Raw genomic sequence first — 13,500 nt, 5'->3', positions numbered from 1 at the left:
AAAAATCCAAACTGGATGTTTCTCCCAGCAGAGGTGAAGGGAGAGGTCATAGCTGTTAATAAATGTGGGGAAAAGGCCTAACTTTGATGACATTGACAATACAGAGAAGAGATATTTATGCAATTTTAAAATGATTGACTCATATCTGTAACCTCCAATTCCAAACAGTTTTATTTAAATAGAAAACTGCTAAAATCACACTGGAATACAAAACTGATAGGCAAAAATGTACAAACTATAGGCCTGTTTCTCTACTTCCACAGCTTTCCAAGATTTTAGAAAAACCAGTGACTAACTAGTTGTTTCATTTCAACATTAGTTGAGACTGTTTAGGAAATGAATTAAAGTGGTTTTTTAAAAAAAGATATGAGACGGAAGAAGGGTGGTGAACATCAGTCGGTACTTTTAGTCACTGTACATTGGTGTATACATATATTTTGCGGTGTATTTATTTGTGTGGGCTATGGGTGATAACTGTATGAATGTGTCATGTTGGGTCTAAGGAGCTTAACCCAAATGCAGAACACCACGGAGACAGAGTAAAAGTTAACAACTGTTTATTGAGAGTGAACACAATAAAGTTATTTGAACTGATACTGGAACGGGTCTGGGATAGGTATCACAGGGTTCTCTGCAGAGAGGGACAGTTTGATTAGCCAAGTAGCAGGAGAGTCTTGTCAGAGCTTGGAACTGATCTGTACCTGATGGTGGTTCAGACTGAGCGTTGGAGAGAGGGAACCAGAAGGGTCCAGAGACTGAGGGTTCAACAGAGGGCTTAGCAGCGGCAGAGCTTGGCTTCAGACTAGTGAGGTTCAGATCTTGAGTTGATCTCCAAGTTCTCTCCTGAGAACTGGCTTGTTGATTCAGATAGCGGATCTTCAGGTTTGGCTTCACAGAGCAGGCAGGTTTCTGACTATGAGCTCCTCCAGAGCTCCTGGAGTCAATCAGGTCTTCCTAGGAAGGTAGAGAGGACAAAAGGCAGGTTAGATTCAGGTTGGCTTTTAAAGCAGACAGAGATTCAGACAACAGGTTTGGCTCAGGCTTGCTAACCATAACTGTTTAACACTCTGGCACTGAAGGGAAGTTCAGCCGCTGCTTATAAAGCTGGTCTCCTGATGAGATGATCAGCCACAGGTGTGCTGGTGGCTTCAGCTCAGGAGACCCAAGGGCGCCCTCTGCTGGAGAAAGGTGGCAGATCTCCAGATCCCAACAGAATGAAGATGTGTGAAGGAACGTTTAAATGCGTACATGTATAATTCTATACACATAGTTACATTTATTTGCTTGATTAAAGGTGTTTTGAAGTAGTATGGACTTATAAGTAAAGGTGGAATTGGGAAGATGCTGGTGTTAGGGACAACACAAAGGAGAAGGGTATAATTACATGAGTTTCATGTCTACATATGTCATGAAACGAGGACAGATGGACCCAGTATTCAGGAGAGACAGTCAGTAGGAAAGTTCAAAAGGTTTATTAAAATAAAACAAAAACGAAAGCGGAGCTGTGGCTCGCGGACACTGCAGGCGGGGGGGCGGGGCACCGCCCAATCTCAGACACTCTGGGGGAGAAACACAGGTAAGTGACCACGATCATCTGACAGAAGATTAACTGTGTTGGTCACTTACCTGGTTTAACAGTCCAGACCATGAGTGTCCCCATTGCTGCAGTCCCAGAGGTGATGGTGGAAGCTGATCCTGGTGAGGGATCCAGAACAGACAGGAACAGACAGGATCCAGATCAGACAGGAACAGAGACAGGTGGCAGGATCCAGACTTCCATGAATCCACAGGCTTCCAGGAGGGTTCAGAGTCTTACTGGGACCAGAAGCATGACCAGTAGGTCACGCACAGGAGCAGACAGGATCAGGTGCAGACAGGCAGGCACAGTGGAAGAGGGTAGCCGAGACAGGACGTAGGAACCGGAACTTGAAGCAGACTTTAAACTGGTCTCCACCCTGGAGCCAGGCTTACTTTGATAAAAACTGAACCTCCCCCCATAATGAGCCAAAAACCCAGAGGACTCCGTAGAGGAGGAACAGTGGATGATCAGGAGACGAGACAAACACTAAAACCCTCTTTCCACTGGCAGCTAGGATCCAGGACATGAACCAAATAAAAACTGAACAGAAAGACTGACAAAAAGACAAGCAATGATCTGGCACTGAATGCTCAGGCTGAACTGAATATAAACCAGAGGACACAGGTGAGGGGAATAAATTATAATTGAGGCAGGGAAGGAAGAGGGCAGGTGAGAGGAATTACTAATTAGGGGAGAGCAAACAGGCCAGATCATGACAACATAACTCTTTTCACACTGCATGAAAAGTGGGATTTTCGTCAATATACGGCACTGTAGATTGTCGTGGAACTTCAGGTTAGCGGCAGTTTACGACAATTTGCAGGCTTCGCCGAAAACTCCCGTAAATTGTCAGAAATTGACGTGGACTTTGTTAGGCAGTGTTCCTCCCATGCCTCCCCCCCATGGAATTCTAGGGGAGGCTTTAACATGTAAATGAACATGCTGTGAGCTATACAAATGCAAACCAGGGTTGCAGGGGGGGTTTTACCCCAAGTGACATCTTTCTGGGTAAGAAAATCTCTGATACAAAGAGATCAGGCTTAGTATAGCCTCTTACATTTTAGCTTGAATTGATTTATTTAATTAAAGTATAGAGACCAAAACAGATCTTTAGCTGACAGAGCAATACATTTAGAGCAGTAATTATAAAAAAAAAAAAATTGCATTTAAGATAAAAAATAAAATGTTTGTCTGTCAATGTCTGTCAATATGCTCAATTCACAATTACTTAAGTGGAAAAGTTTCAAGAAATGAGTCTGAGATGATTCACTTTATAACATGGCGCATTATCCTGTTGGAAGTAGCCATGAGAAGATTGGTACACTGTGGTCATAAGGTCCGGCCAGGTCAAGATCCGCAATTGCAATCGCACCAAACAGGAAAAAGAACATCGACAAATTCCGGTTCGTCAAATTAAAATATAGCAGCAACAGATCGGTGACTAGAAATTATAGCACAATTCTTATATATATATATATATATATAAAAAAAACAACTAACACCGTTTATTTAAATGATTGGATCCAAACTATTGGTTATTCACCAACGAGGAAGCAGATTTCTCATCTCCATCAAAATATTTATTTTATACCGAGGGACTTAAACTTTAATCAAATCCATTCAAAAGAAACTTCTTATTACAGGAATGAAAAGAGATGCTGAGTTTGGAAGTAGTGAACAAGTTCATTAAAAAAAAGCAGTTTTGAATTATCCTTATCCCCGTTACAAAAATCTACAAAAATATATATATATATTTGGGCGGAAACTGAACATATGCTGGATGATGGTGGGATTTTTTTAATATGTCATATTAAATTAAGCGCTCACAGGGTTCATACAGGAATGAGTGACTCTAATTTAATGCTATTTTAATGCTATTTGAAATGATTTTAATGCCATCAACAAGAACCATGTACACAAGTTATTAGTGTACATGAAATATGAAGGAGCTGTAAGCACAGTTCCATGACTCCTGTATGTATGTAAACACACACACATACACACACACACACATACAGTATATACGTATATATATATATCCTCTAGCTTTTTCTCCACCTGGAGCGATATAATATATCTGACGAAATTGTTTTTATAAGCATTTTTTATTAAAGAATTATAAATACTTCGATAAACATATTTAAATAATTTTAGTGCCAATTAAGGCCTTGATTTAAAAAAAAAAAATGAATGATTTTTTTATTATTTTTATTGATCCGCGGACACCCTGGTTCATCTCGCGCATGTTCTGTACGATCTCCAAGAAACTCAGAGCGGCGGGGCTGGATCCACAGTGGAGGATGTATGCTTTGCTTTGTGCAGGCGGTCTGGAGCGGAGTATGTCGGATTTCGGGGTAAAACTCCTCTTGGACGCGATGGCGACTCTGCATCGAACAAGACGAACTCAAAGAAGAGATGCTAGCGGTAAATATATGTTCAATTACTGCCTGCTAAGCTAAAAGCAGCCTAGCCTAAAGCTACGGCTAATAGTAGCCTTGCAAGAACAAGCTTTATTAAAGTGTATTTTTTGTGATTCACAGGAAGCAGTACGCCGTCTTCACAACTCGGAGACTAATTGCAGGCGCTATGAACCGGAGCAAGGGTAAGATTTAAAGAATATGCTTTCATTCTGCGGTAAAAGGCAATGGATACGGATAGATACCGATCATAGCTGTACATTTTGTTTTCACAGACCTCCTATTTGCTCGGAGCCATCTCGGCAAGTCCAGATTTGCACGATGTTGATAAAGACGACATTGTGTGTAAGTGACTTGTTTTAATGTTTTCTCCTTCCTTGTTACTGTGACTTGCGTTTGATTTTTTATTTATACCACTCTCATTTAATTGTTTTCCAGCTGCCTGTAAGACATATTTTCAGACGGTACGCAGGAGCTTCAGATATACGCAGCCAGCCACAATCTGCTCGGAGTCGGGCCAGAAGAAAGAGGGTAAGACTTTATTTGGTGACTATTTTTCAGGTGCATTAATAGATGTGTTGTGTCCATACGCAGTGCGCTGATTCATTGTTTTTTTTTTTCAGCTGCTGAAAGCGAGGCAGAGTGTGCTAGCAGATGAGGAAGTGGAACTCTGGAAGTCCGCCTTCCTCGGCGGTGTCTCTGGATGGATTGTACGGCCGCCGCCATTTCGTAGGCCGGATCTCACTGAGCTCTGTGTTAAGCTGCAGTCTCGGTTAGAAGCGATGCTGAAGTACAGGGCCACGCACAGTAGGCGTCTGTACATCGGACCTGCCTTGGAGGGAATGCTGCCAGTTACCTCCAACCCCGAGGAAGCAAACGGACCGTTCACGGAGTTGTAATTTTTAGAAACGCATGTGTTTGGATACGCGTTGTATATAGTTGTGTGTGTTTTAATAAAGCTCTTTCTTTGCATAAACAGCTTCCTGGCAAATCTTCATTTCCTGTATAAATTCATTCATGTCCTTGATGGTAGCATAATAATTGTGTAGTAGTGTAGGATAACATAAATACACACCATATGAATGAATAAATATATGAATGAATAAATATATGAAGGAATAAATAAATATATATATATATATATGAATAAATATATATATGTAAATTTATATGTAAATATATATATATGCCAACCAATCACGAGCGACTTTGCTTGTTTAAAAAGAAGTGGTTCCGTCCAATACTCAGTAAGAAAATTAAAGCCTGGCGTGGCCACGTGTGGTTTTGCTGCCAATCAAGAGCGATTTCATTTGTTTGAGAATAGTGGTTTCAGCCAATACTGAGAAGGTTATTCAAGCCAGACCTGGCCAGCCGCGCGGGTTTGCTGCATTCATATGCTAATTAGGGCCATTAGTACAGCTGATCGCTCTCCACAATTTGTGGCACGACAAACGCGGACAAGCACGGGTTGCAAATTGTCGGAAACTGACGAAAATCAGGCAGATCTGCGGGAGTTTACGGGGGTTTACGGGGACGAAAATCTCACTTTTCATGCAGTGTCAGACAAAACCACACGATTATACATCTAATATAATTATATATGTCATTACTTCTTAATAATTTTTTGCATGTGTTAAATTGCTATTGTGATTCTACTAGATTGTCTGAAATAAAGTTACTAATTTATTCATTAATTTATTCAAGTAAAAGTAGATGTACAGTGGGTACGGAAAGTATTCAGACCCCTTAGAATTTTACTAGGTGACTAGGTGAGAAGATGACTGCGATTCAGGTGGAGGCCCCCATCGTGTCCTGAATTGTTGATTACCTGACAGGCAGACCACAGTATGTACGCCTACAGAACTGTGTGTCTGACAGGGTGGTCAGCAACACTGGGGCCCCTCAGGGGACTGTCCTCTCCCCCTTCCTCCTCACCCTTTTCACCTCAGACTTCAAGTATTGCTCTGAGTCCTGCCACCTTCAGAAGTTTTCTGATGACTCAGCAATTGTTGGCTGCATTGAAAGGGGTGAGGAGAGTGAATTCAGGACCAGGATGCTGTCCAGGTTTCAGTCCATCTTAGACGATGACTCACATCCTCTCCACGACTCACTGGTCCAGCAGACGAGCTCCTTCAGAAGAAGACTCCTCTTACCCAGATGCACCACAGAGCGCCACAGGGAATCATTCCTACCTGTGGTCATCAATCTCTACGCCTCCCTCAAGTGATTCAGACACCCCTCCCCTCTGTAATTGACATTTATGCACTATTTTTGCACGTCACTATCACTTTACTTGGATTTAGTTATACATATGCATATATATAAATATACATACATATATACATACATACATACATATATACACTCACCGGCCACTTTATTAGGTACACCTGTCCAACTGCTCGTTAACACTTAATTTCTAAGCAGCCAATCACATGGCGGCAACTCAGTGCATTTAGGCATGTAGACATGGCCAAGACAATCTCCTGCAGTTCAAAGCGAGCATCAGTATGGGGAAGAAAGGTGATTTGAGTGACTTTGAACGTGGCATGATTGTTGGTGCCAGAAGGGCTGGTCTGAGTATTTCAGAAACTGCTGATCTACTGGGATTTTCACGCACAACCATCTCTAGGGTTTACAGAGAATAGTCCGAAAAAGAAAAAACATCCAGTGAGCGGCAGTTCTGTGGGCGGAAATGCCTTGTTGATGCCAGAGGTCAGAGGAGAATGGCCAGACTGGTTCCAGCTGATAGAAGGGCAACAGTGACTCAAATAACCACCCGTTACAACCAAGGTGGGCAGAAGAGCATCTCTGAACGCACAGTACGTCAAACTTTGAAGCAGATGGGCTACAGCAGCAGAAGACCACACCGGGTGCCGCTCCTTTCAGCTAAGAACAGGAAACTGAGGCCACAATTTGCACGAGCTCATGGAAATATGACAATAGAAGATTGGAAAAACGTTGCCTGGTCTGATGAGTCTCGATTTCTGCTGCGACATTCGGATGGTAGGGTCAGAATTTGGCGTCTACAACATGAAAGCATGGATCCATCCTGCCTTGTATCAACGGTTCAGGCTGGTGGTGGTGGTGTCATGGTGTGGGGAATATTTTCTTGGCACTCTTTGGGCCCCTTGGTACCAATTGAGCATCGTTGCAACGCCACAGCCTACCTGAGTATTGCTGCTGACCATGTCCATCCCTTTATGACCACAATGTACCCAACTTCTGATGGCTACTTTCAGCAGGATAATGCGCCATGTCATAAAGCTGGAATCATCTCAGACTGGTTTCTTGAACATGACAATGAGTTCACTGTACTCAAATGGCCTCCACCGTCACCAGATCTCAATCCAATAGAGCATCTTTGGGATGTGGTGGAACGGGAGATTCGCCACAAATCTGCGGCAACTGTGTGATGCCATCATGTCAATATGGACCAAACTCCCTGAGGAATGCTTCCAGCACCTTGTTGAATCTATGCCACCAAGAATTGAGGCAGTTCTGAAGGCAAAAGTGGGTCCAACCCGTTACTAGCATGGGGTACCTAATAAAGTGGCCGGTGAGTGTATATATATATATATATATATATATATATATATATATATATATATATATATATATATATATATATATATATACACAACAAAAAACTGTAACTGGAGCGTGTAACAAAAGTTACTTCCCTCTGGGATTATTATAAGTATTATTAAAGTATTATTGAAGTATTTCTGATTCTGATTTTCACTCTTCCTTTCATTGTAGCCATTTGCTAAAATCAATAAAGTTCATTTTATATCTCACTTTAATGTACTCTCAGTACCCCATCTTAAAAGAAAAAAATCACAAATGTTGACATTTTGCCAATTTAATAAAAAAGAAAAACTGAAATATTACATCGTAATAAGTATTCAGACCCTTTGCTCAGTATTGAGTAGAATGGCTCTTTCCATTTAAGGATGATGGAGGTCACTGTGCTCTTAGGAACCTTGAGAACTGCAGAAATTCTCTTGTAACATTGGCCATATTTCTGCCTTGCCACAATTCTATCTCTGACCTGGGCTCTGGATTCTCGTCTGTTCTGACAAGCACTGTGAACTGTAAGGTCTTATATAGACAGGTGTGTGGACTGGACTGGACTCCAATGAAGGATCAGAACATTCTCAAGGTGCATCAGAAGAAATGGACAGCACGTGAGTTAAATATGAGAGTCACAGCAAAGGGTCTGAATACTTATGACCATTTGATATTTCAGTTTTTTCTTTTCTGTCAAGATGGGGTGCTGACTGTACATTAATGAGAAATAAAAAGGACTTTTTTGATTTTAGCAATGGCTGCAATGACACAAACAGTGGAAAATTTAAAGGGGTCTGAATGCTTGCCGTATCCACTGTAAATACATTTGCAATCCTTTTTTAAAGATTATCTAAATATTTCATATTTTAAAGGCTTATATAAATATTTTTGTCATGATCTTGGTGCTGATGTCTGGTCTGATTACTCATTTCACTCACCTGCTTATCTGAACCACCTGCTTCAGTCTCTATTTTACCAGCATTCAGACCAGCCATTGGTGCCAGATTATTTCAAACCAGTGGTGAGACATGTTTTAGCCTTCCTTTGTTTTTTATTACCTGATCCTGTCCCCGTTCTGATCTGTTTACCCGACCTCTGACTCCTGCCGGATCTCTGCCTGTCTGTGAACCAAACCTGGAACCGTTTCCCGACACCACTATGGATTTCCCTTCGGCACCTCTTTGGATATCTGATCTCCTGGCTCTGATTCCTGAGCACATCACAGATCCACTTTTGTCTTCGTCCTCTGAATTATCCTGCATACCTTCTCAGTTCTGAAGATCCTGCCTTTCCTCCGACCTCCAATACATCAGCTTCTGGTACTCTCTGGGCAGTATTCGCCACATCATGCTAACCTGATGGAAGCAACCTCATTCTCTGTACTCGGACTGAACTTTAAGACCAGGTTAGTGACTAACACATTTGTTAACACCCATCTCCAGAAAGACCCACCAACCCCAACTAACCTGTTGTTTCCTCCTCTCGAGGTTCCTGCCTTAGGTGCCGACACTGCTTACTCAGGTTCAGTTTACGATAAATGTTTTGAGAAATCTAGCTATTTGTCTGCTTCAAATGTTGGATCCTATTGTTCTAAGCCTTACAATTTCAGTCTTTATTCAATTTTCTAATATATCTCTTGATTGTGCAACCCTCATTACAGCAGGCCTGGCTCAGAAAATATAATGGAGAAAATCAATGGAAATAATCTGTGCTGAAGCAGGGAAACCTCTAAAAACCTGCAGGACAGCGGCCCTCCAGGACCCACTTTGGGTAGGCTTGGTCTAACCACTGCGCCACCTGCACACCCTTAATATTCTCTTTAAGTGAATGCAATATAGAAAAGGATAACATTCCTTTATTGTTCCATGGTAGGGAAATTCAAGGGTGTCAGTAGCAAAGGAGAAAGGCAATGAGTGATTAGGATAAATATTTCACATTTATTAGCAACTGAGAAATAAATCCATTTAAATCTGAATTTAGATTCTCGCAAATCCCATTAATATATCGTTGCTTTTAAATTATTTGTAGAAGGCATTTCAGAATATCACACTTTTATAGTTGATAAACATGACTTATTTCCAATACATGTGCAGATACAATATAGGCCTATACACAATTTAAAAGTAGTTTTATGTATCACAACTGGGGTTACAGTATTAATCATTTTTATAATGTTAAAATAAGAATAAAATTAAGCATTTCAGAACACTTACAATTATAAATATATGGTTTTCCTACCAAATCCGATACATTTTTGTGCTTTTTTCCCATTTAAGTTTTATAATTAAATTGACAAATGAAATACACCGCTTTCAAAAAAGTCATCTTTTCTTTACAATCATCCACTCTGGGAGGCAACTGGAATTCAAAAAGGCAGATAAATTCAAGGTGTGAAAAAATGCTTTAAATCAAACATGTTTCTCAACAAAATTTAACAGGCTAAATGTTTGCAGCAACTTAGGACCACAAATCTAAGAACAAAAAGTGATGATATGAACTGATTTAACTGAACTGAGCTATGGAAGCCCAGAAGGCGGATTGGTAAAAACATCTCGATTTTCCAAAAATAAGATCTTTAAAAACTAAAAAAAAATTTATTTAAAATTTTATTAACTTCCCAGCCCTAGTATATGCTAACTTATGTTAACCATCAGAAAACTGTTCGGATAACACAGACTAATCGTGTGCAATCAGGAACAGTGGAACATTCAACAATACCAGAGAGCATTAATCTGCAGAGCAGGATAGTCCAGTCTAAACTACTACAATACGAAGAGAATGTTAAGGAAATAACATGCAAACCTATAGTGCAACTCAGTATTGTATACCCTCCATCCATTTTCCGTCACGTTTATCCCAAACAGGGTGGCTGGTTCCTATCTCTAGCTGTCTACAGGCGAGAGGTGAGGTACACCCTGGACAATTCACCAGTCCATTGTATACATTCTAAATAAATGACGGGTACATAGAAAAAAACCCCCAGAACTTTTATGAACCTATATTTTTGAACATAACAACTTCACATATTTTAAACTTCTCCTTATATCAGCCCCAGATGTTGGGAGAAGAATGGGTCGAGCTCACAGAGGAAGCTGATCATCTCTGAACTTGCAGCATCACCTTTCTTCTTAACAATGTCGACTAAAACTCGAGCTTTGTCCATTTTGGTCTTCTCTGACTCTACATACTCCTTCTCAAAATTATTGAGGACTCTTTTCTCCAGCAGTTTGTCCAGCAGACTCTTCAGAACAGGTTCTGATATCCCTTCAATAAAGCTTCTCCTTATCACTTCCAGTTGCTGCTTTGAATTAAAATCTGGTTGGATCAGTCTAAAGGATTTTTTATTTTCAACAGCAGAATAACAAACCACACTCTCCCAGACACTGCTCGAGTTATTTTGCCTCAGAGACAGTTTGATCTCTTTTATTGTTTTCTTATAAACCACCCGGAATGTTGTTAAGTAGTTGTTGTAAGATCCTGCATCAAATTTAGCTTTTGGTGGCTGAACCTGAACTGAGTCTTCTCCAGGACTGGTGGACAGAGTGTAATGCTTTTTGGGCTGCAGTTTACAGTGTGGAGGCATCTCTATAAAGATTTCTTCTTTATCTAATTCCTTCCTAAAAACCAACACATTTCTGAAAACAACATTTTTTGGGAGCACCAGAACATTAATCACGTGATCAGACTCAGACTCCAATGGAACCTCGTGGAACAGCAGAACCAAGGCTTGGAATGAGCGATGAGAGTTACCATGAATAATAATACCAAAACCAGAATACCCTGTGATGTTGATGACAACATGAGTTTCTGTGATCCTCTCAGGTCTGATAAACTCAATGCCTTCATCATGTATGTGAGCGACTGACAGGATCTCACAGTGTGAGCGGATCTCACAGTGAGGGAGATGAAGCTGAGCCACAGACTGCTGCTGACAGCTGATGTCAAACAGAGGTCCTGCGGGCTTCTTGCCATGTTGGCTCAGTAACCTTGTGTCCCAAGGAACAATCCTGTAGGACACGTCTCCTTCTCCCTTCATGTCAAACACCAGGCCAGTCTGTCTGCACCAGTACAGACCTGGACTGGAACACCGGAACATGTAGGTTACATCATCTTCTTTATAGATTAAATCAGGAGTAAACTCCTCATAGCCTCTTTTGGGCTTCATCTTGAGTAAACTTGTAGCTTTAAAGCTGCTTTGGGGCTTCATGTTGGGTAAACTTGAAGCTCTGGGTAAGTTGATGTTGTTTGCAGGAAGCTCCTGATGAGTAAAAGGGCAGCTGAGAGAACGAGAAGAGTCCCCATGGTCTCTTCTCCACATGGTAGACTCTGAAACATTGTGGAGGTCGGGATCGGCTGATCTGTTCTTAACAGAGTGGTCCACAGGTCCAGCTGACTCTTTAATTTCCTCCAGAGACCTGGACTGAAGCAATGGTTTGATGGTATCTGTTTCTTTGTAACTGAAGCTTATCTTCAGTTGAGGTATGTTTGCAGCTGAAGTTAAGTTGATCATTATGTTGGAAGTTTCCTCACTCACTGAGGAGGAGCTGGTTGGCTTAAATCCACCACAGACAGGTTCAGAGGGTGTCCAGTCAGCCAAGTCTTTCAAAGAGCTGCTTGATTTATTTATTGTGATGGCCTCCTGAGAAGGAGCTTGAGGTGCTAAAAGGGTTTCACTAGTGAAAGAAGAAAGACCTGATGCCGTTTGATGGTTTTCCTCATCACCTACTGGAGTTCCAGTCTGCCCAAAGCTCCTACCTTTTGTTTCTCCACTCTGTGTGCTTTCGTTCTTGGGATTGAACTGATGAGTTTCTTGCCTGTTGATGGGTTCATCTATTGCTAAATTCAGTGGATGATTGACATTAAGGCTGGATGCTGTAGCCCCCTGGGGGCTGGGTATACTAATGGTGGACAAAGGTTCAGTCAGTTCTGATCCACTTTCATCTTGTTGAGAAGGATGTACATTTCTCTGTTTTTTCTTATCTAGCTGATCATATTTTTTCTTTTTGTTGACTTCCTGCTCCCATTTCTGAATGTGTATCTGTTTTTTCTGTTCACAGATCATAAGAACTTGACTTGACAGAATTTGACTCATCTCTGTAATGAAGTGACTTTATCTGGAGTAGTAGACTGGTTGTTGAGCTGGGTCAATGTAATTCTATGGAGGCACTGGTGGTGAAAGTTCTATGAGGCTGAATGATCAGTCTTCTGAAGGACTAAAGAATTTCTATCTTTAGAAAAGAAAACTGGGGGTTTTTGAATGGAGATTTTATCCCAAACATCTGCTTTCTTGAGAAGTTGCTTTATGGTTTCCAGCTAATGACGAGAAGAAGTGGTCTGAAGGGATAATGTGTCAGTTGTTTCATCATTATCTATGTGTGACTCTGGGGCAATCAAAGCATTAGAGAAAAGATCCTGAAATCTGTGAAATCAAAGCAGCAACAATTTCTGTTAGCATATATTTAATTATGAACATATATATGTTTACTTTCAACGTATTCCTAATTGCCTGCCCTGGTCTACCTGTCTTTGGACCATAGCAACTATTTTAATAAAACTTTTATAAGTTTGTTCTGTGAAATTTAGACTAAATGTACTTTATGTAGATTTTAAAATCCTACTAATTCCTTTCCTGTAATACATTCTTTAATTTTTTTGGCTATACAATCTGAGATCGATTGTTCCAATCATCTCATCATATTAATTTACAATAAAAGAGAGAACACACACTCAAGTTGCTGTCAACCTGTCAACGTTCAGGGTACCTACACAGTATACACTGGGGGGGGGGGGGGGGGGGGGGGGGGGGGGTCACATACTGAAAACCTTAGAGATCTGTAAATCAGCACTGGACAATTCTAATTTGGTTTTATCGATTAATAAAATTTTCCATTCGCAAATATTTAATCATTGAAAAATCTTAATTCTTTTCCA

General features: G+C 40.8%; 1 protein-coding gene across 1 annotated transcript; it reads right to left on the bottom strand.

The window, feature by feature from the left end:
• Positions 1-10,609: 10,609 nt before the first annotated feature.
• On the bottom strand, positions 10,610-12,079 carry LOC119791660 (caspase recruitment domain-containing protein 8-like). Its single transcript, XM_038297882.1, has one exon. The coding sequence runs from the start codon at positions 12,077-12,079 to the stop codon at positions 10,610-10,612; it is 1,470 nt and encodes a 489-aa protein (XP_038153810.1).
• Between the last annotated feature and the right edge of the window lie 1,421 nt (positions 12,080-13,500).

This window comes from Cyprinodon tularosa, unplaced genomic scaffold (assembly GCF_016077235.1).
Source record: "Cyprinodon tularosa strain WSP-4 unplaced genomic scaffold, ASM1607723v1 ctg1104, whole genome shotgun sequence".
NCBI classification, from domain to species: domain Eukaryota; kingdom Metazoa; phylum Chordata; class Actinopteri; order Cyprinodontiformes; family Cyprinodontidae; genus Cyprinodon; species Cyprinodon tularosa.
This window is presented reverse-complemented; position numbering and strand designations above follow the sequence as displayed.

Coding starts and splice junctions, on each gene's coding strand:
- LOC119791660 (XM_038297882.1), bottom strand. CDS start 12,079: ATGATCAACTTAACTTCAGCTGCAAACATACCTCAACTGAAGATAAGC.